The sequence below is a fragment of the Schizophyllum commune genome (genome assembly GCF_000143185.2).
Source record: "Schizophyllum commune H4-8 unplaced genomic scaffold SCHCOscaffold_7, whole genome shotgun sequence".
NCBI lineage: Eukaryota > Fungi > Basidiomycota > Agaricomycetes > Agaricales > Schizophyllaceae > Schizophyllum > Schizophyllum commune.
In genome coordinates this window covers 187,921-208,355 of record NW_026089544.1, presented here as the reverse complement: position 1 = coordinate 208,355, position 20,435 = coordinate 187,921, and the positions used below count along the sequence as shown (strand labels likewise).

General features: G+C 56.4%; 8 protein-coding genes across 8 annotated transcripts; 2 read left to right on the top strand and 6 right to left on the bottom strand.

Annotated features, from left to right (window-relative positions):
• Nucleotides 1-144: 144 nt before the first annotated feature.
• Nucleotides 145-2,288, bottom strand: SCHCODRAFT_02627734 (uncharacterized protein). Its single transcript, XM_050345426.1, has 9 exons — nt 1,867-2,288; nt 1,749-1,814; nt 1,667-1,692; nt 1,298-1,613; nt 1,203-1,244; nt 1,067-1,143; nt 499-1,017; nt 342-446; nt 145-287 (listed from the first exon to the last, which is right to left on the bottom strand). Exons 1-9 carry the CDS (start codon nt 2,215-2,217, stop codon nt 254-256), a joined length of 1,536 nt encoding a protein of 511 aa, XP_050199452.1. The 5' UTR covers nt 2,218-2,288; the 3' UTR covers nt 145-253.
• A 326-nt stretch (nt 2,289-2,614) lies between these two features.
• On the bottom strand, nt 2,615-5,136 carry SCHCODRAFT_02543604 (alpha/beta-hydrolase). Its single transcript, XM_003031491.3, has 12 exons — nt 4,759-5,136; nt 4,582-4,700; nt 4,434-4,529; nt 4,369-4,376; nt 4,239-4,317; nt 4,018-4,188; nt 3,945-3,969; nt 3,526-3,894; nt 3,246-3,470; nt 3,073-3,198; nt 2,846-3,024; nt 2,615-2,788 (listed from the first exon to the last, which is right to left on the bottom strand). The coding sequence occupies exons 1-12, from the start codon at nt 4,895-4,897 to the stop codon at nt 2,684-2,686; spliced, it is 1,641 nt and encodes a 546-aa protein (XP_003031537.1). The 5' UTR covers nt 4,898-5,136; the 3' UTR covers nt 2,615-2,683.
• A 394-nt stretch (nt 5,137-5,530) lies between these two features.
• SCHCODRAFT_02543597 (uncharacterized protein) lies at nt 5,531-7,009 on the bottom strand. The gene is made up of 6 exons (XM_050343622.1): nt 6,461-7,009; nt 6,345-6,407; nt 6,268-6,293; nt 5,979-6,213; nt 5,885-5,926; nt 5,531-5,831 (listed from the first exon to the last, which is right to left on the bottom strand). Exons 1-6 carry the CDS (start codon nt 6,851-6,853, stop codon nt 5,775-5,777), a joined length of 816 nt encoding a protein of 271 aa, XP_050199451.1. The 5' UTR covers nt 6,854-7,009; the 3' UTR covers nt 5,531-5,774.
• Nucleotides 7,010-7,164: 155 nt separating this feature from the next.
• Nucleotides 7,165-8,716, bottom strand: SCHCODRAFT_02627727 (uncharacterized protein). The gene is made up of 6 exons (XM_050345425.1): nt 8,036-8,716; nt 7,920-7,982; nt 7,838-7,863; nt 7,559-7,790; nt 7,465-7,506; nt 7,165-7,409 (listed from the first exon to the last, which is right to left on the bottom strand). Exons 1-6 carry the CDS (start codon nt 8,426-8,428, stop codon nt 7,224-7,226), a joined length of 942 nt encoding a protein of 313 aa, XP_050199450.1. The 5' UTR covers nt 8,429-8,716; the 3' UTR covers nt 7,165-7,223.
• Nucleotides 8,717-9,164: 448 nt separating this feature from the next.
• On the bottom strand, nt 9,165-11,643 carry SCHCODRAFT_02627726 (uncharacterized protein). Its single transcript, XM_003031492.2, has 4 exons — nt 11,426-11,643; nt 10,864-11,374; nt 9,646-10,813; nt 9,165-9,598 (listed from the first exon to the last, which is right to left on the bottom strand). Exons 2-4 carry the CDS (start codon nt 11,228-11,230, stop codon nt 9,481-9,483), a joined length of 1,653 nt encoding a protein of 550 aa, XP_003031538.2. The 5' UTR covers nt 11,231-11,374; nt 11,426-11,643; the 3' UTR covers nt 9,165-9,480.
• Nucleotides 11,644-12,828: 1,185 nt separating this feature from the next.
• Nucleotides 12,829-15,041, top strand: SCHCODRAFT_01213414 (alpha/beta-hydrolase; the record flags this gene model as incomplete). Its single annotated transcript, XM_003031089.3, has 11 exons — nt 12,829-12,967; nt 13,026-13,144; nt 13,197-13,292; nt 13,349-13,356; nt 13,408-13,465; nt 13,532-13,702; nt 13,754-13,778; nt 13,829-14,197; nt 14,257-14,442; nt 14,704-14,881; nt 14,939-15,041. 10 exons carry the CDS (start codon nt 12,829-12,831, stop codon nt 14,820-14,822), a joined length of 1,290 nt encoding a protein of 429 aa, XP_003031135.1. The 3' UTR covers nt 14,823-14,881; nt 14,939-15,041.
• Nucleotides 15,042-15,484: 443 nt separating this feature from the next.
• Nucleotides 15,485-17,455, top strand: SCHCODRAFT_02505677 (uncharacterized protein; the record flags this gene model as incomplete). The annotated part of the gene is made up of 9 exons (XM_003031090.2): nt 15,485-15,847; nt 15,900-15,965; nt 16,021-16,046; nt 16,096-16,414; nt 16,471-16,512; nt 16,578-16,654; nt 16,711-17,223; nt 17,279-17,362; nt 17,413-17,455. 9 exons carry the CDS (start codon nt 15,485-15,487, stop codon nt 17,453-17,455), a joined length of 1,533 nt encoding a protein of 510 aa, XP_003031136.1.
• Nucleotides 17,456-17,913: 458 nt separating this feature from the next.
• SCHCODRAFT_02505588 (uncharacterized protein) lies at nt 17,914-19,598 on the bottom strand (the record flags this gene model as incomplete). The annotated part of the gene is made up of 9 exons (XM_003031493.2): nt 17,914-17,965; nt 18,011-18,142; nt 18,195-18,416; nt 18,468-18,544; nt 18,596-18,637; nt 18,698-18,947; nt 19,007-19,032; nt 19,083-19,145; nt 19,206-19,598. 9 exons carry the CDS (start codon nt 19,596-19,598, stop codon nt 17,914-17,916), a joined length of 1,257 nt encoding a protein of 418 aa, XP_003031539.1.
• Nucleotides 19,599-20,435: the final 837 nt, after the last annotated feature.

Sequence of the window (20,435 nt, the reverse complement as noted above, 5' to 3'; positions counted from 1 at the left end):
GCCTGAGGCAATAGGATCACTTAGTCTCGAAGGATGCTTAGGGAAAAAAAAGTACTATCCATACAGCAACAGCGCTGGCGTTCCCGGAGCAGTGAGAGTCCTACCGCAGACGCTTGCGGAGTCTTTACACCACGAGCCAGATCTCTTTGATGCAATTGAATTTCGAAAGATGCGATATAACACTGAAAACACTACTACTTGTCTAGACTGAAGTTGATACTACGAGCGTTCGGCGTAGAGGTTGGACCGATCATCAAGAATTCGAAGGCGCTGACGCAGACGGATGCCTGGAAAAACAGGCGTCAGCACGGACATAAGCAGAGACGAAAAGTTCATCGTACTCCTTTGCAACATGCTCATCCACCTCGGCTTGGGATCCAAACTTTTGCGTCTCAGACCCACAGTGGGTGCAGTCGTACCACAGCTTGAAGTCCGACTTCGCCTTTCTGCAGAAGAGGAAGTGAGCAGCGAGAATTCGATGGGCAAGAGGTGGCGTACTTCGTACGGCGAGCCTTAGTACGTGGCTTAGTAGAGCGACTGGGTGCGCACTTGCGTACACTCCCGCTCATCGCGTGATTGTCGTCAGGCGTGCGATCCGAATCAGTGTTGCCGTCGCTCCTAGAAGTAGTGACGATAACCTTGGAGCTGGGGGATCCAGGGTCGGGGGCGGGTGCAGGGTCGGGGGCGGGTGCAGGATCGAGGGCGGGCGTGAATTTAGGACCGCCAACTCTGTAATCATCAAGATCCTCGCGAGTGAGCTCCGGATCAGGCAGATGTCTGTACATAAACGGCACAAAGCTGCGGGGCCAGGGAATACGCGTTCCACCATTCCGCGTATACGGATGGTCGAAGTCCGGGTGCCACGGCCCCTTAGGTTGAGCAGGAAGAGGAAATAGGCGCTCCGCTGCGGCAAGGTGAATTTCGGATACGTCGCGCGCATGCGCCTCCACAACCCGCTCGATGAAGGGGTGATAGTGGTCAAAAGGCTGGTTCAGAGCCTCGGCACGTTTGCGGATACTGTAATCTGGATGAGCATTGGAACGACTGGCTGAGTCTCTGAGCATACATCTCGTAATTCTTCTGGCGAATCTGCGGATCTTCATGCTCCTTTCCCAATCTCCAGGAAACGAGATCACAGTAGAGCTATATGAGTATGTGTTCGTCAGATACACTCTGCGCAAAATGAGACTGAAATGACTTACACCTTCTGTAATCTCCATACGGGCACAGCGTCTGTGGTATATCTGCGTCCACAGAGCGTAAGAGAAGAGCATACGTGAAATCAAACTGCACATACGCTCTCAAGGCGCTTGGCTCCTTCCCTATCTGTGCTGTCCCTGAGGATGTCACCGTAAAAGCCGCCTTTCCACCCGATGCCTTCCAATTCCCGTTTGGCCGTCAGACGGGTCTTATGAAGAGTTCTGCAGTTAGTGCTGCCACGGATGTCATGCGCCAGGTCGTGGTCCAAGGAATTGTAGCGCTTGATGTCCATCAGCATGTGAGGCTGCCAACATTCGGCTATCGACGGCAGCTCGCATGCAGCGTCTTGCCGGACGTCATAGGTATGCCTTCCACGCCGACGACTTGCTGACCAGCCGCTCGTCATGTACTCTCTAATCATATAATGTGTGAGTGTATACTTGATCACTTGGAACACGAAGCATACGAGAACATGTAGGACGAGCAGGCCTCCTGGAGCATAGACTGATCAGAAAGAGTGGAATGAGGCACGGCATGCTGCAACTCACACTGCCACAGAAGCGGATCCGCAGGTCGTTCGCGACTGGAGGTAGCGCTGACCATGTGCCACAAATCTGTTGGCGCGGCTTGAGGATACACACAGGTATGAAGGCTTTACAGGCTTACCGAGCACGGCCCCACGCAGAGCATCTTCATATAGCAGAGAGGATCGCATCCGTTAGTGCAAAGACGCGCCCATGCTTGCTCGTTATAAGGCCAGACGAGGAATAATCTGGCATCTGTGAAGGCTTGAAGAATCATGTCCCAGTCGATTATCGTCCGGAAGAGGCGCTGGGTGTCTCGAAGACAGAACAGATCGAAGACTGAGCAGTGCGACAATATCTCTTCCCACACCTCGTCGCTAAACTGCTGAGCAGCGGACACAGTAGCAGCAGGTGCGCTCGCTGCATCCGTGATGGGCGGAGAAGGAGACTTGGTGCGAGGAATCTTGGCAGGAGGCGGGCTAGCGTCAGTCATAGTGAAAGATGATGGTGGCAAAGGGACGGCGTGCGACATCGATCGCTCTGCCTATATACGGCGCCCCGTTTGCTCTTGCATGGTACGTGACTGGGTGCTGTCGTTAACTCCGGTCACGAACAATAGGAAATGCAGACTTGCGTATGTCGTCCATGCCTCGCGGGCGACCGGGTCACCCGCAACAAATCGGCAGCACCGCTTCGCGCCTTGTTGTGAGCTTCCATTGTGATTCCAGCACCGCCTTCAGGATGTGGTTTTTGTTGCGCGCGACCAATGGGATGGCGGCCGACCGCACAGGTCAACAGTGCCACATTTGATAACCCGGCCGACAATAAGGCGAGGGTCAAAGCGCCGCCCACCTAGTCGAAGGAGGTCCAGTCACACGCGGGGACGCACTGTTCGAGTACAACGAAGCATTCGTATCATCAAAGATATAGAACATCTGGTCTGTGGCATAGATAGCCGACTAATGGTGTAGAATACCAGGGTTTGCGTTGAGCAAAGTGATCTGGTCCTCGCGATAGTCGTCCGGGATCGCCGTCAGATTGGCGCCGTTGAGCTGCATGATGGTCTGCGAATTCCATCAGTACGTCGCTACGTAGGTCGCGAGCTTCGAAGAGACACGCACCTCGTTCTCGCTGTACACCGGCCAGTGGGGGCGGTCGACGCCCAGCCCGTCGTTGGGGTCCAAACTCGTGACGAAGGACAGCCAATAGTCTATGACCTGCTCACTCAAGCGCACGGAAGACTCGGGCGCAGCGCTCGTCAGGTTGTGGAACATGTACTGCACGTCGAGGCTATGGTAGACTATGTGGCATTGAGCGACTGACAGACAATATGAAGATACACACATACCACCGAGTCTGGGATCCGTGCCGTCAGACGGCGGGTCCGCGAAGAGGTAGCCGTACGTCGGCACGCCGGCCTTGCTCGAGGTCTGCTGGAAGAGCCGGCGCTGCGAGTGGAACATGTCGTCGCCCACTTCGAGATGGATCAGTACGGGAGTCGATGAGCAGCGTTTGACTTACAGATAGCAGAGACCCGCTTGTACGTCGAGCTCAAGCCGAAGGTCTCGTTGCCAGTATTATACGGCGAGCCGAGGGTGGGGTTGTCAGGGTACAGGGCAAGTATCTCGTCGATCATGCTCTGCAGCTCGTCGTCCGTGTGGCAGTCTACGGTCGGCGACAGTAGCGTCTTGAGCAGCAGGCGGAGCAGCGCCTCATTGCTGATCTGGGTCGGCGCGAACCAAGTACCTGACATCCCCTATCAGCATCGCGGCGGATAGCACACAGCCAAAGAGGAGCATACCGTCATCCAAGTGCGCGCCTGCAATCGAGGGCACTTGCGTATATCCTCCGGCTGCCCAGATATTTAATGGCAAGTCAGGAATCAGGCCATCGGCGCCATCGAGAGCCGGCCACCAGTTGAACGTCGTATTCGGCACGACCTCGCGGACGGCGTCCATCACAGCCTCCGAATCGGCACCGCGGAGGCAGTCGAGAACGCTGCTAGACGTGTTCGCGCATCCCACGAGCGAGGAGAACGAGTCCCAGGAGGGTTGATTCGCCGACGCGGGCTTCGGGATCGTGGTGCCGGGATAGCCAGACATGTAGACAGCGCCGCGAATGTAGGAACCGAGGGTATTAGTGAGGGTGAGGATCTGGAGGGTAATTGCGCCTGCACATGTGATGAGTAAACGGTTCGCAAGAGTCAGCAGGAGCGCTTACCTGCGCTGCTGCCAATTGCAGTGACCTGAATGAAGACCGTCAGTGAGAAGTTGTCACGACCGTTCGACCTTACCTTGCCCGCATCTCCGCCGAACGCTGCAATGTTGCGGTTGACCCAGTCAAAGGCCAAAAGGGCGTCGCGCGCGCCGACGTTGAGCAGACCGCTTACGTCCATCTCGTCGCCCTGCGGGAAGCCAAGAGGGCCGAGGCGGTAGCCGAAGCTGACGAGAATGACGGGAGTTCCCTGAGTCGTCGATGAGTAGTTTGAATGACTTGTATGCGAGGGGAGCTTACGCGTTCAACGCTTTGCGCCACCACGGGGCTTGAGTCAAAACTCAGGGCAGACCCTGTGTAAAAGCCTCCTCCGAACACCCTGGATTGGACTTCAGGAGCTGACCGGATAAACAGCGTAGCGGAGACTTACCAGACCAACTACGAGTGTGCGCACTCAGTAGGGCGTGCTTATTAGAGAGGAGATGGGAGACTTACCACAGGAAGGGCCGCATCGCTAGAGATACCAGTCGGCCGCATGATGTTGATGGTCAGGCAGTCCTCAGATTGCTTCTCGACAGGAACACCGCCATCCTGGATCGAAGGCGTCAGCTCATGATGAGACAAAGGAGGTATCGCTGCCTACCGTCGGTTGGGGGCACGCAGGACCGAAGCTCGTGGCGTCGAAGGCCGACTCGTTGAGAATGTGCGACACGGGGGGTGCGAAACGTAGCCCGCCGACTGGTGCCTCGGCGTAGGGTATACCTAAACAAGTGTGTGCTAAGTCGGAGTGCGTCCGGAATCGGGGAAGAAGACGACTTACCCGCAAAAAAGTCAAGGGATTTCCCGCTCGGAGATGTCACTTCAGAGCCTGTGAGCGTCGTGCCATTGATGGCGACCGACGCGCTGAGCGCGAGACCGCACGTCGCGAGGAGGGCGGATAGCCGCAGAGTGGATTGCATGGTAGTGTAGTGGGCACCAAAAGAGCGACTCGAAGGTCCAGATTATAAGAGAAGGGTGCGTAGATGATGTTGTCTCCTTCCATCTTCCTGCTGATACTTATACCTCCCAAGGATGTGCGCCTCGGGAAGCAAATCGCCCTTCGTCGCGCTCGGATTTTCAAGTGGGGCAGGCAGTGCTCTGGCGCGCGTAAGTTCTAAATCTAGGACATGGTTCCGTGTCCATTCCGAAACGACTATGCTTATGATGCAGAAGTGCGAGCAAGCTGTATGATGGTTGAGGTTGTGTCGGAAATCGCACGGCCTGATTGGGATGATCACGCCGGCAGCCACGTGGAGTGACGGTTGAACTTGGTCACATTTCGTGACCTCGGGGACTGAACGCAACCCACAACCGCGAGGCGTCCATAGAAGCCAGGAGCTATCACAAAATGACAGAGTCAACTTCGCATCATTCATGCTGCTGAAATGCCGTGGCTACGGTCACTGAAGGAGAATAGCTTGACCCTCTCGTTCATCTGAACTCCGGCTATAGCCAGGGTACATCAGCATCGCTAGATTGGGAACAATGAGCAAGGGAGAGTAAAATCTGGAGTCGTATAGACCTCTGCTTCTCCGAGTTACGATACCTCCCAGACGATCTCGGGATAAACAGCGGGATCTCCAGCTTCCTTCAAGTGATCCAAATCCAGTGCGCATGCAACATGATTCATTCTGTCTGAAAAAGGTCATTCGAGAGAAGCACGGGCGAGACGGCGCGAACGCTGCGAGATTAAGATGTGCTGGCGGGCGATGCCTGCTCGCCTCGTATGTATGACTCGGACATGATCTGTTATCGACAGCACGAAGCACGGTACCGATTGCCACCCAAGCGATTACACTAAAGAAAGGCTGTTTTCTCTATCTTCTTCTTCCACTGGTCTACGAGTGTTTGAACCTACACGGGCTTCAGGCTTTCAATCATCAAGCGAGGCGGAAGGGAGCACGTACTGCAGTCAACGCCTTCGTTCTCTGATAGCGGTCGCGGTATTGCTATACAAAGAATGAGATCTCAGTACGCCACATGATCAGGTGTCGCACTGACCGAGAACAATGCCTCCGAGCGCAGCGCGCGCTCCGGGGGGGAAAGCACCATAATGAGGATTCTCTCGCGATATTCCTTTCGCGCATCCCCAAGGTCCCGCTTCAAAACTGCTCGTGTCTGCCGTCGCTGCTTGCCGAGGGAGATTGTAGGAAGCCACGGGATTGTGTGTCGGTCGAACGTCATGGCGTACGCTGGTAAGGACTTGTGATGAGCTAGGACATGGACGACACCCTTTCTGTGGGGAAGATGAGACGGAATGGCGACCATAACATCAGCAGAGACTGCCTACCGTAATAAATGACGACTGCAGGCTTTCTGTGTAAGATTGAGCACAAGAGACGACCAAAGTAACAGATCTACGCGTACTGAGCATGTATACACCATACCGAGGATTCGTAATGGCGGTCCGTTCGTCATCTTCTTGCATACCTAGGGTACGAGCGATGAGTCCCGATGCAGACATGTAGCATGAGATCACATACATAGCACGGTCCGGGTTGGAATAGCAACTTCGTATATGTGGCGCTACCGTACGCCCTCGGTTTGTGGACATTCTTGATGGCAAAAGTGGTGCGTAAGGCATTGTATTGGGCCGCCGTTTTTGTATATCGCATGAGCTCGCGAGGGTTTGGAGGAGAAGGGGATAGCAAGAGGGGAGCACGGGCGAGCAGTTCCCCGTCGTTTCGGTCAATGATCTCGCGAAACAGGCGGCAAGTGTCGCGGACGGCAAGCAGAGTGCGGGGTAAGCACTCCGAGAAGGTGAGGTGCCATAGCTCGTTCGGGAGCATGTCGCGATACGATGGGGGTGCGCGCCTCTGGACAGAGGCGGTCGCAGCATAGCGAGCGCTCTTGGACTTCTTCCACCGACGGGTCATGAGGGATGGAGAACTGTCGATATTGAGAGGATGCAGGCAGAAGAGACGTCAAACTCGCTCGTCGCTGTGGCTATTGCGATACGAGGGGAGAAGGAGGAGGAAGGAAGGAAGGACCATCACCAGTCCGGATTGTTAATTGCCAGCGGCCGCGCACCGCCCGGAGCCGGGTCATTTCCATGACCATAGTAGGAAACAATGGACGCCCTAGTTACCGTTGCGATCTTCTCGCACATGCCAAGCCGTTTGAAGGGCGCATCCGGATATCCTGTGGTGCTCACGACCGCCGCCAGGCGGCCAGCTACCCACATGGCGCTGTAAGAGAAATGTGCCGCATACAATTCAAACTTTGCTTGGTTTCTGACTACATAATCTACCCACTGCTCGCCTTCAACCGGTATGCCCGTGTCTGGAGGACTGCAGGAAATGCCATTGTTTCCGGGTCCCAAACGGAGAGCTTTGCGCTTCCTGTACGACTCGGGTTGCTTGGGTCGCGAAATCCTCGTACGAACTCCGCTTTGCTGATTTCCTCCTTCCACTGATCAATTTGAGACTGGAACTGCGCGTGCGCCATCAAGGACAAATCACTTCACGAGCTGCGAGCGGTCACGTACGTCGGTTAAGGCTTTCGTTCGCTGATGGCGGACATGATATTCCTGCTCAAAGGATTAGACGAATGATATGCAATCCAGAAAAGCTTTTGCTGACCGAGAACAGCGTCCTTGAGCGACTTCGACGCTCCTCTTGCGATAGAACCATGATCTGTATCCTGTTGCGATATTCCGTTCGCGCGCGCCCTAGATCTCGCTTCAAGACTGTCTTCGTATCCCCTTTCTTGCTGTTTGAGATTGTGGGAAGCCACGGCACGATGTGTCGATCACAATGCATGGAGTACGCCGGGAGGTAGTTGAACTCTGGGATGACATGGACAACATTTTTGCTGTGGATGACATGAGACGAGTACACTGAGGTTCTCACTGCACTGACCGCAGTACATGACGTCGACAACCTTTCTGTAGAATGGATCAGCATCTTGAACGACAGGTGGCGAAGGTATTATGATACGAACCGAGCAAACGTAAATCCTACCGAGAATCCTCATCGGCGGCCCATGAGTCAATTTTCTGCACGCCTGACGTACGGGTACTCAGCATATCCAGCGATTGCAACCATCAACCAACATACGTAGCACAGGCCGGGTCCAAACAACACCTTCGTATATGTGGCGCTACCATAAGCTCCCGGCTTGCCAACGTCCTTGATGGCGAAGACCTCTCGTATGGCCTCGTACTGTGCCGCGGTTTTGACATAGCGCATAAAGCGGCGGGGGTCTGGGGGCGGTGGCGATAACAAGAGAGGAGCACGAGCAAGCATCTCGCCGTCCTTCCTGTCGATGATATCGCGGAAAAGGCGACAAGCGTCTCGAGCAGCAAGTAGGGTGAGCGGCGTGCATTGGGAGAATATGAGGTGCCATAGCTCGTTCGATAGCTTGTCGCGATACGACGTGGGTACGCGCATCTTGACAGAGGCGGTCACAGCATAGCGAGTGCTCTTGAACTTCTTCCACCGCCGAGTCATAGGGAGTCGAGGCCTATCGATGATCAGAGGGCGCAGACGAGATAGCCGGTAAACTCGCTCGACGCTTGGGCTGTTGCGATACGGGGGGAGGAAGGGGAGGAAGGGGAGGAAGGGGAGGAAGGGGAGGAAGGGGAGGAAGGGGAGGAAGGGGAGGAAGGAAAGAAGGACGATCACCGGTCCGAATTGTCTATTGTCAGCGGCCGCGCACCGCCTGCAGCCGGATCATTCACGACCATACTGGGGAACAATAGACACCCTGGTTACCGTTGCGATCTTCTTGCACGTGGCCCCTTATAAGATGCCATCTTCATGTCGCACAACAACCCCTCCTTCCCGTGCGACCAGCTTCTACTGTTGCTCAGAGCCCCCGAGATTGCGAGGACCCAGTGACCTGTGCACGTAGTACGTACGGGCTCTGACTTCGCATTCATCCAGCGCCGAGGGTGTTGGCGACAGTGGGGGCTGTTTGCGGCGCGACCTCATAGTCGCGCTGAGGAAGGGGCGGTGGGCGTCAGCTCGCGCTGTTGTTCTGGCATACGCCTGGAGTAGCAGCGCTGATGCCGTCAGGAGTTGTGGTTTTGGGAAGGTCCTCGCAGTAGCGGCCCTACATCCCAGCCACGCTCATGGCGTGGATGATTCGTGCTATGGCACGGACGCGCCGGGCGCTTCGCCGCTGGGGCTGCCTTCGGGCAGATTCACGCGTTCGCAACGCCAGAGGGCCGATCCCCCTGGGAGCGCGTAATTTTTGTGCCCGTATCTTCTATGGTGCATCATCTTCGTCGGGTACTTGCGCGTCGATTATAGCTGCATGGCTGCATGGGTAGTTGTGAGTGTAACGACCGTCGTGTTTGTGGCACAATAGTGCCCATTCGAGGCGCAGCCAGCTAATAAGATAGACGATATTCTAAGTAGGTGCAAAGGTATGCGTACCAAATACAGTGCAGCGTGATCCACAACAAGGCGACGTTAGCAGCGGGGGAGATGCTCGCGAGATTCCCTGCCGGCCCGACGCGTCCCCTCTCCAGAGTCCATATCCCACAATCGACTCGAGATCATGTCGAGAAGACGCCGATGATCTTGAAGGGAGGCACGGACGTGCCCTCGTCACCCATGAGCACGCACTCGACGTAGTGCGCGCCCCGCGATACCCAATGGTCAATCATGAAGAGACTGCGAAGTGATCAGCGACAGTCAGGTGAAGTGAAGGCGTTACTCACGCGGCGCGCTCCTCGCCAACATCTGCGGCGTTCTCGATCATCTTCGCGCCGGCATAGTTGTCGTCCACCCAGCACTCAACCGCGCTGCCCTCGCCGACCTCCGAAGCCGGCTCCTGCAGGTAGTACACGCCAATGTCGCCCTTGCCGACATGGATCGGGATGCGCAACTTGCTCGTCGGCATCGACGCGTACCAGTAGTGCGACTTGGCCGTCAGGCTCGTCGCGCCGCCTGGCGGGTGGAACGCGGACCAGCCCGAGCCGTAGAACAGCGAGGGCGGGAGCGGGTTCACGAGGTCGTTCGCGCTCGCGCAGAACGGGTCCACCTCTTCGAACTCGCGTGCGGAGTCCGGACGCGTGTCGATCATCGCCTGCGGCACGGACGGTGCGTTGAGGTGAGCGCCTGCACCGGAGCCAAAGCCGGGGCCGCGGTCCATGTCGAGGTCGACATCGATGAGGTTGCCCTCCGCGTCAACCTCGTCCTTGGCGTCCTTCGGTGCGCCGGGCTCGGGAACACCCTTGCGCTGCCCGAGGCCGCCAAAGAGGCCGGCGGCGCCATTGCCCGATGTCGCGTCCTTGTTCGCGGCGACGGAGTCGAACGCAGAACCAGTGAAGACAGACCAGGCGTTGCAGATCTGTCCCTGGAAGTATGAGATGAGGACATCCGCAAGGAGATCGTGTCCGAGGTTATTTGCGAGCATCGGATCGACGAAGTATTTTTGAATGGACGTTGGTTCGTGCATGTAATCGGGGTAAAGGAGGGCCTTCGTGCTGACGTGGGGGACGTCGTAGAACTGGGCGATGATGTCGTGCATGTGGTCGGGGCCCGCGAAGCCATGGATGGCGTGCGTCTGGGAGGACCAGTGGCCGAGGAGGATGACGGCGGGCTGGTCGGGGCGAATGAGGATAGAGCGGACGAGGGTCTCAAAGTGCGTCTTGAAGTCGTTAGACGTGCCGTCGTCCGCATCGAGCTCGATGATAACGAGGTCGGTGACGTCGGGGAGATGGTGCGCCGAGCAGAAGCCAAAGTATTCGGAGTTGACGCGCCGCATGGCGCCGTTGGTGAGCTCGGACGCGGGGTGGGGGAAGACGGAGTTCCACCACTGGAAGAACTTGGAGGGCCAGCAGCGGGGGGAGATGGGGTCGTCACCGGCGCCGTGGCATGCGGAGACTGGGGGGAATGTGTTAGCAAAGTCCGCGTAGATTGCGTAGACGACGCACCTGATCCGCCTAGCACGCTTATCGTCACCGGCTGCCCCGCCAGCGCGCGATGCAGCACCCGCTGGATGCGCGCGCCGCTCCCGAGGTGCATGCGCGTCTTGGACAGGGCGAGCGCGCCGTGCTTCGCTGCCACCTCATCTCCAGGGCCGTACACCGGGCAGAAGTCGAATGGGTTCGGGGCCTCCTCCAGCGACACGTTCATGTAGTTTTTCGGTTTCAAGTCGGAGTTCGAGTACGTTGGGGTGCTTCCGCCGCCAAAGGAGGGAACAACATAATGAATGAAGGCGAACAAGGCGAGGACGGCGCAGACGACGACCCAAAGCCGATTCGTGAGTCCACGCCGCGCGAGTTTGTCGTTGGAGCCCATGTTTGAGGACCGTGGGGGACTGATGTGGGCGAATTTCCCTCGCCGCTGCATGCGCTCGGGCGTTTGCAAGCTGCCCGGAACCTAGTGAACAGAGTGAAGAGAATGTCGGCGACTCGGCGTGAAGTCGGACGTGAGACCCAAAACCTGAATTTCAGCTCAATTAGCAGCCGCGTGATCCGCGTGGTTTGGACCCACAGGGTAATATATCTGCGAGCTCGGTCTCCGCCTGAAGATGGGCCTTGGCGCGGTGTTTTTCAGGCGCGCAAAGCGAGGGCTGAAAGTACTCGGATCACTCGGTGACCTCGAAGGACAAAGCGTTGGTGAGGAAGAAGCCGATGGCGAACGCGTCGAAGGGCCCGGGGGTGCGGGGGTGGAGGATGAGAAGATGCTTGCGAATCTCCAGTGGAGTGATGATGGTTGAGAACAAGGGCAAAACCCTTTGTATGTGTTTGGTCTAGTTTCCTGTACACAACGAAGAACAATAACTTCCCGATTGGGTCAACCCTCCAGCGTCGCACAATCTTTCTAAGGTGAATTTGGCCGCATCAGTCAGATCCTCAGGTGAGCAGGGATATTGAGACTGAGTGATTACTTGCAGATCGCCGGTCGACAAGAATGGTTGGAACTTTATCGCACTGCCGCTGTTGACTGGAGGTTCCATCAAAGCGTCCGATCTACGCTCTGCAACATCCGAGACCATTCTTCCTACGTCTTGTGTACTCAATTACACAACCTACACTCATTACCCATGCTGATTCCAGTTAGGATACCCAGGCTCGTCTTGACTGGCTTCGCGCCCAAATCGCACTACTAGAGACCAGAGACATTCGTCGACAGCGGTAGATCGACTCCAGCAACCGCCTCCTCACCTCTCGCAGGGGCCTTATCCACGAGTACAACGCACTGGACCCTATCGAGAGTACAACGACATCTCCCATTGTGCCGATTCATCCGCACTTTTCTGCTCGGCGTGTTGTACACGCGAACCTACATCGTCGACTGAAGATTAGCGGGAACCTACAGCGATCCATTCATACGCTGCAACGTCGACGTCCTCCAGGTTTTCATCCACCGGTGGCGCCGCGTTATCGGCTTGGAGAACAGCGTGCCGCGCGACAGCTTCCGTGCTCAGTGCTCTTCGCCCTTCAGCTCTCAGCTCCGAATATGAGGCTCCGCATACTGGCTGCAGCAGGAATTGGGAACGCAAGTTTGCGTGGTCACCCGATGTGACCAAGTTCAACCGTCACTCCACGTGGCTGCCGGCGTGATCATCCCAATCGGGCCGTGTGATGTTCGACACATTCTCAGGTTTTATCTTCAACCATGATGCAGCTTGCTCGCATGCCTGCATCATCAGCATCGCCGTCTCGGAATGAACCCGGAACCATGTCCTGGATTTAGAAGCTACATGCGTCAGAGCACTGCCTGCCCCACCCGAAAATCCGAGCGCGACGAAGAGTGATTTGCTCCCCGAGGCGTACATCCTTGGGAGGTATAAGTGTCAGCGGGGAGACGACAAGGTGCCAATATCGTATACGCTCCTTTCACCTCTCTGCAGTCTCGGTTCTCCCCTCAGAGCATCTCCATTTCATACGTCCATGCAGTGCTCACTGTGGTTGTCCGCCCTCCTCGCGACGTGCGGCCTTGCGCTCAGCGCTTCGGTTACAATTAACGGCACGACGCTCACAGGCTCAGAAGTGACTTCTCCGAGCGGGAGATCCCTTGACTTCTTCGCGGGTAAGTCGTCTTCTTGCCCGATTCCGGACGCGCTCCGACTCAACACGCACTTACTTAGGTATACCCTATGCCGTGGCGCCAGTCGGCGAGCTACGCTTCGCACCGCCCGTGCCGCACATTCTCAGCGAGTCGGCCTTCGACGCCACGAGCTTCGGTCCTGCGTGCCCCCAGCCGACGGTAGGCAGCGATACCTCCCTCGTCTCATTCCGAGCTGACTCCCTCGATCCAGGATGGCGGTGTCCCTGTCGAGAAGCAATCCGAAGACTGCCTGACCATCAACATCATGCGCCCGGCTGGTATATCTAGCGATGCGGCCCTTCCAGTGGTGAGTAAACCATCACTTTCCTCACAAAACATTCTACTGAGCGCGCAAAATCATAGTTGGTCTGGTGAGTCTCCGCCACGCTGTTTATCGGGTCAGCTTCTAACCTGAACTCGAGGGTCTTCGGAGGAGGCTTCTACACCGGGGCTGCCCAGAGGTTTGACTCAAGCCCCGTGGTGGGTGGCGCAAAGCGTCGAACGTGTACGTTCCCCTCGCATGCGAGCCACTCATCGACTACTCAGGGAACTCCCGTCATTCTCGTCAGCTTCGGCTATCGCCTCGGCCCTCTTGGCTTCCCGCAGGGCGACGAGATGGATGGAAACGGTCTGCTCAACGTTGGCGCTCGCGACGCGCTCTTGGCCTTTGACTGGATCAACCGCAACATTGCAGCGTTCGGCGGAGATGCGAGCAAGGTAGGATCGGATGGTCGTGACAGCTCCTTTCTACTGACGTTCTCCCTTCAGGTCACTGCAATCGGCAGCAGCGCAGGTAAGCGTTCCTTCTGAACCTTGAAGACAATTTGCTCACCATATGCGCAGGCGCAATTACCCTCCAGATCCTCACCCTCACCAATACCCTCGGTCCCTACATTCGCGGCGCTGTCTACATGTCCGGCTATCCCGGCACCACGATCCCGAAGCCCGCGTCGGCGAATCAAAACTCCTGGGACTCGTTCTCCTCGCTCGTGGGGTGCGCGAACACGTCGGGAAGCGTTCTCAGGTGCCTTCGAGGCGCCGACTCGGAGGCTGTGATGAGCGCTGTCCGCCAGGTCATACCGAAGACGCTGTTGAAATGGTGCCCGGCTCTCGATGGCGCGAACGGCCTGAATCCTAACCTACCATCCAATATTTGGGCAGCTGGCGGGTATACGCAGGTGCCCTCCATTGCAGGCACGCATTTGGATGATGGTATGTCCCTCTTTGACCGCGTGATACTTATTCGCCGCGATGCTGATGGACGATGTCAGGTACTTGGTTCGCGCCGGCGCAGATCAGCAACGATACTCTCCTTCGCCTGTCCCGTCAGAAGCTGCTCTCACCGACTGTCGGCGGCCGCTCAGATAACGAGATGCAGGATGAGATACTCGCTTTACGCCCTGACGACACCACCCTCGGCTCGCCATACGGCACTGACAGCGGAACCTTCGACTTGAGTTCGTCGTCCTAGCGGGTCTTCTCTGTCCGTCCAGCGCTGATAATTGATGCTCTACTCCCGTACCACTTGTTCTCGAAGTAGGTGACAACATTGTTCCACTCGGGGCGCCGGTTTCCCAGCGCGGCTCGAGCAAGGTAGGCCCGCCAACGTACGACTGACTCCTCGGGGATCCCCACTATCTGAGGGCGCAGATCCCAGATACGATCGTATGTTCATACCTCACGCCCGTGTTCTTGATAATTCGCTTATTGCCACCTAGTTGACCACGTCCTCGACGCGCAGTGCATGTTCCACAACCTGACTAACGCTGCGCCAGAGCCTTCCGTGTGGTTCAGCGAGCAGGTCATGGACTACTGGCCGTCCTTCGTCACCATTTGACTCCGAACGACGGGCTGGGCGTCGACCATCCCCATAGGCAAGTGTACAACGAGAACGAGGTGCGCGATTCTCCAAGGGCCATGATGTAGGCCGCGACGTGCTCACAAGATTTGGAGGCCATCATGTAGTTCAACGCGCTAATATGTCAACATTTCCGGATAACCATCGCAAAAGACAGACCAGTGCTCTCTCGACGCGGCCCTGGGGATCCGACGTCCGGTAGTTCACTGTCAATGCCACAAATTTGAGATCATCAGTCAGATTGCGGGCCTTTGCCACAGATAAGCCAGCGCGTGTCTGTGTATGACTGGCCCTCCTTCAACAGGGTTGGGCGGTGCTTAGGCCGATTTTCGGCCTCCCCTGGCCTCCCCTCATTCCCTCGGCGCCCGTCCGATGTTCGAGTTCACGAAAACTGCATCAAGGTGGCTATGCTCGGGACTACAATGTAAGACTACAAGAGAGCGCGCGAGGGTGATCCTGTGTTCTGTTTGTGAGTCGAAGGTCCATATGTGGCGTGGGATATACCGCAGGTGCGACTTTCCTATTGTTTGTGACCGACGCTGACAACAAAGACCAGGTCACGTACCATTCAAGAGCGACCAGCGCGCGCTATATGAGCTTGGCTACCGTACCCCGTCGCTTTGCCACCCTCTTCTTCGACCATGGCTGATACCGGACCGCCTCCCGCGAAAATTCCTCGCGTTAGATCGCCTTCTCCCTCCATCGCCAACGAGATCAGTGGCTCTTCTCATGAAGGGATTGCGACTGTGTCCGATGCTAGTCCATTTACCAAAGAGATATGGGCGAACATTTTATCGCACTGCTCAGTCTTCGATCTCTTCTGCCTGCGCGACGCCCGGGGCTTCCTTCGGAGGATGATCAGCAGGGAGATGCTCGAGGAAGCTCTACAGGATGCTGGTCTCGCGAGGGCCGTGCCAGACAACGAGGAAGATTGGGAGTGCCTTCCCGTCCAGCTACGAAATCCGATATGCTTGATGAAGATGCTCTGTCTGGGACCATGCTCGGTGAGTATCTGAAGTCCCTACCTCGAACTCGATGCTTATGCCGTTCTGCCAGGTCTGTGGCACCTGGTCGGCGCTACCCCCAGCTTCGAGTGACATGAAGATTCGCTTATGCGGTAGTGTGCGTTGCTGCGTGCCACACCTTTTTGCGCTCTGACTGACGTGCCGATTCACAGGAGGCCTGTTTCTCATATATGTTCTCGTATGTTCTACCTATTCGGCGATGTGTTCATGATCTCAATGCTGCTCAGCGAGTATATGTCATGCGGCTGGACGGTTCCCCCTGCACCTGAGACGCTGACCTGCTGCATCCGCCAAATACGCGCATTCGACCTACCTTTGACGGCCGAAGAGTGGCAACCGCATATGCTTATGGACTATAGGCGCTACGTCGATCGTCCATCCTTCGACATCTTGACCGACATCGCAGGCGGCTCCAACTGTAGGACTCTTCTCAAGACTCTTTTGCGCGCCAAGCAGGAGCTGAGCGGCGTTGGCTGGAAATGGGATTACTCCAGTGACATCGTTCGAGATAGCGAGGATAAGGAGGGGGCCGTGCGCCTTGCAGATGTGCGTGTACTCCCTCTGTTTACTGGCACGGTACTCATGCGGCTGCCCACTCGCAGATATTCGCCGACCGTCGCAAGTACCACGAGGTCACCAAGTGGGTTCGTCGTCGTCTTCTCATATGCTACGCAGTACATCTGACGGATACGTTCTCTGCTTTGCGCAGTTATATTGCCTCGTCTCTGTCTGGAGGGTGGCAAACGAGAGGAAGGACATGTACCTCCGCATCGAGAACCAGCTGACGTGAGTTGACTGCTCCAGGCGCGTTGCCACACGCTGATTTGCATGCCGACTTGTAGTATCGAAGACCGCGCCGAGTATCTGAATCAGCCCTATGACCCAAGCCATCCCCTCGTCCAGCGCGTATTGGAGGCGCACGCGCGCGATGTGTCTACCATCTACGCAAACGCGGCAGACTGCCTTTTTCCTCTTCCCGACCTGCCGAAGTCTCCCTGGGATGCGGAATTCGCCCATCCCAACCAGGACTTCGTGCATTACCCCCTCCCACGCACCTTCGTACCGTTTATGGACAGAGTGACGGGCGAGGCGGGTTGCACTGATGCGAAATCTGCCGCAGCTACGCACGGGAAGGACGAGCCTGAGCCCAGCCCTGAACACAAATCTGTGCCACAGTGCAGACTCGAGCCTGAGGAACCTGCAGTCGCTGCCAAAAGCGACGGCAATGCTTTGAGGAACGGCGTTGCTCACCCCAATCGCGCGCCCGGTGGCCACCCAGCAATTAGCGATGTTGCGAATCCGGTCGCTTCCACATCCAAGTCACGTCGCAACCATGGCAAGCCGCCCCAACGCCCGTAAGTAATCCCCACGCATCATGAGCTACAAACGGCGTATTGATGACTTCTTCAGCGCGATGTACTTCAGCTGTAGGCGCTGCGGAGGAAAGAAGATCTTTGTCGAACAAAAAGACCTGAACGCGCACTTGAAGGAAATGTGGGTTATCGCTTTGCAGAAGCGATGTTTCGCGACTGACACATCTATAGGCATGGGGTATTTGTTCGTGGGGCTCGCCCGAGTCGGCGCTAAACAGTTATACGGACTGATAGCTCGCTTTGTCTTCTGAAATTGTTCTGCCTCTCTATACTACATTCTGACAACTTTACGAGACATACCGAATTTATGACATGATTTATGAGGATCTAGGCGCGATACTCTCATTCCACAGCACCTCGAAGGGGCATAATATCGATGGGCCCTCGGACCAGGAGCAGCTTTACCATTGCGTTGGTAGAGATCGATGTCTGCGCGTTGATTGTCCGACTGGGTATTCACTGTTCGCGATTTGATTCAAGTAGCACCACACATCACCGATCATTGTATTGTTCATCGAAGGGGGTACTTTGTCGTCGTGGAGGACGCGCGTGGGTCATATGACAGGCTATCTATCGATGGATCTAGCAGACTTATTTCTCCTTCGGCGGCGGTACTCGCTACCACGTCAATCTTGATCGGGACCCAATGCGACGCAATCAAAGGGTTCGCGTTCATGTACCGATGCCCTGCCATTCCTCTTCCGGGCGGTGACATATTCCGTGTCTGGAATATGGTCAGCGCGAGGAAACATACGATAAAGAGACTGACCTAAGCTTCTCATGCCGCTGCAACGCGTATGCTGTGCGCCACTTCAGAGGGAGGTCCCCGCATAATTCGCATCGGTACTCCGCCTTCCCAATCTCAAGGTTAAGACGACTGTAAGGTAACTGCCCAGGATGGCTGAGAGTTGCCGGTGTCAGCGCACAGACCAGGGCAGTTCCCAGTGGCTCACCGTTTGATGACATGCAGTTCGTAACGAGCATTCGACACAGAAAGGCCGCACTGCGTGCAGACGCGCTTCTTGCAGGTGGCGCTGTATAGTCTAGCTTTCGTCAAGCTTGACAGGGAGAGTCGGCGAAAGTCGCGAGTACGCGAACCCAAAGGACGGCGTATATCGGGGTGATGCATCGCACGTATGGATGGAATATTCTTCCTCAAGACATATTTACGCAATCTGCACGACACTCGTCAGTGTCTGCACAGGCTCCAGCGAGCAGTGGCATACCTGCGGATGTTACACGCGCTGACGTTGCGCCTTGTTTCGTCCATCTCCCTCATCCACTCGTCGATGTAATATTGGAACTAAGGGGTGCACGTCATGGTCAGGTTGGCGGCAGAGTCAACGAGACTTACCATGAACATCGACTGCGCCCAGTCGTAGCGTGCCGAGTATCGCTTTGAATATCAGATACCTTGTGAATGACGTGGTCGATCACAGAACGACAGGTTTCTTACCTTGAAGAGGGCTTTCCTGCGCAAAGTTCGCTCGTGGTTGTCGCGAGCTGACAAGACCTCGTTCTGATACTCTTCCCGCGCCTTAATTAAGTCGTTGACCAGAACAGCCTGCGTCTTCTGGTCTCTCCATTCTAGGTCGGAAGACATGGAGAGCTGAGGTAGCCACGATACGATATGGCGGTCAACTTCGGGCATCGAGGACCGAGCTGGCAGGTAGTTGAACTGAGGCAGAAGGAAGGTAACTTCCGAGCTACGCCCAAGCCATGAATCAGTGGCAGTTCGTGAACGTACGAGGTAACAATGGCATACCGAAAGAATATCAGCTTGCAGCGCTTCTACACCTTGGTCAGTTAACGAGGAAACAGTGAGAGACAGATTGACGTACGGAGCAGAAATACAGCTTGCTATGAATCCATTCGGGCGGACCTGGCGTCCAGATATTGCAGATCTACATGAAGCCAACTCGCCTATCAGAAATTGGGAGGTAAAATGGCAACTATGTACGCACATTGCATCGCCCGGATCGGAACAACAAATTGGTGTATCTGGCGCTTCCATACCGTCCCGGCTTTCGTGGGTCCATGATGCCGAAGAACTCGCATAGAGCCTTGCTCTTTCCGGGGTGGTTGACGATACGCAGCAACCACCGCGGGTCCGGAGGGGGATAGGGGAGCAGGAGCGGCGCGTGAGCCAATAGTTTTCCGTCCTCGCGGTCGACGATGGCGCGGAATAGGCGGCAAGTATCGCGAACAGCGAACAGAGTAGTTGGTACGCAGTAGGAAAATACGATGTGCCACAGCTCCGTGGGTAAGATGTCGCGGTACAAGAGTAGCCTATGGGCCGAGTGGTCACAGGTCGTCTGGGCATGGCGTGCGCACTTCGGCTTCCAACGTCGAGTCATGATGGGGTGAATCAAGTTGTTTGTCGAAGTGGCGATTGAGGAGAAGGTAACCGCTTATTGTATGTGAAATTCTTCTAACATTCATCGCAGTCACAAATGTTGTTCGTCAGAACAATGGAATGTCACAAGGCTCGAACCAAGATGAGTCACGCACAAACATGAAAGAGAACAAAAGAGCGCGCATGCGATCACCGCTCGAGCACGTGCCCCCGCCCTATATAACGCGGCTCTTCCGCCACCCTTTCTCTTCTCCAACCCCCACCCCTCCGACCTCCCAGACTGGTCCCTCGGCAGCCTATACACCTCCCAAGGTTTAGATCGGCAGGAGGTGCATTCGTGTGCTTTCTGTCGGTTGGAGCCGATGCTCTGAGAGGTTGACTGTCGAGAGGCCACCTGGATCCCGTCACACTGCGCTCGTCTTCGACCTGCGCCGAGGCCGGAGGAGGCGATGAGATGCCGAGCTCGCGCTGCTGCTTGGTGGCCCCCGGTTGTTGGGCCCTCCCGAGTCCCTACGCCGGCGGGTGGTCCCCCGCCTCGCAGCAGCGTTGATGCCTGGTTTGTAAAGCGATAAGGTGTTCTCCCATAGGGCTGGTCCTACCTGGCGTTTACGCTCCCGCGGGCGAGCCGCAGGCCTCCCCTTCGGTCCTCGAGGGCCGCCCCTATGGCCCTCGAGCCGAAGGCATCCTGCAGTGCCACGCCGGGTATCTCATCGCTGGGGCTGCCTTCGGCAGATTCGTCGCGTCGCCACATACCAGGGAGCCGATTCCCCCTGGGACGCGCAATTTTTGGGCTTCATGCTTGCTCTCGGCACGCGTTCTGGTAGTCGATATCTCCACT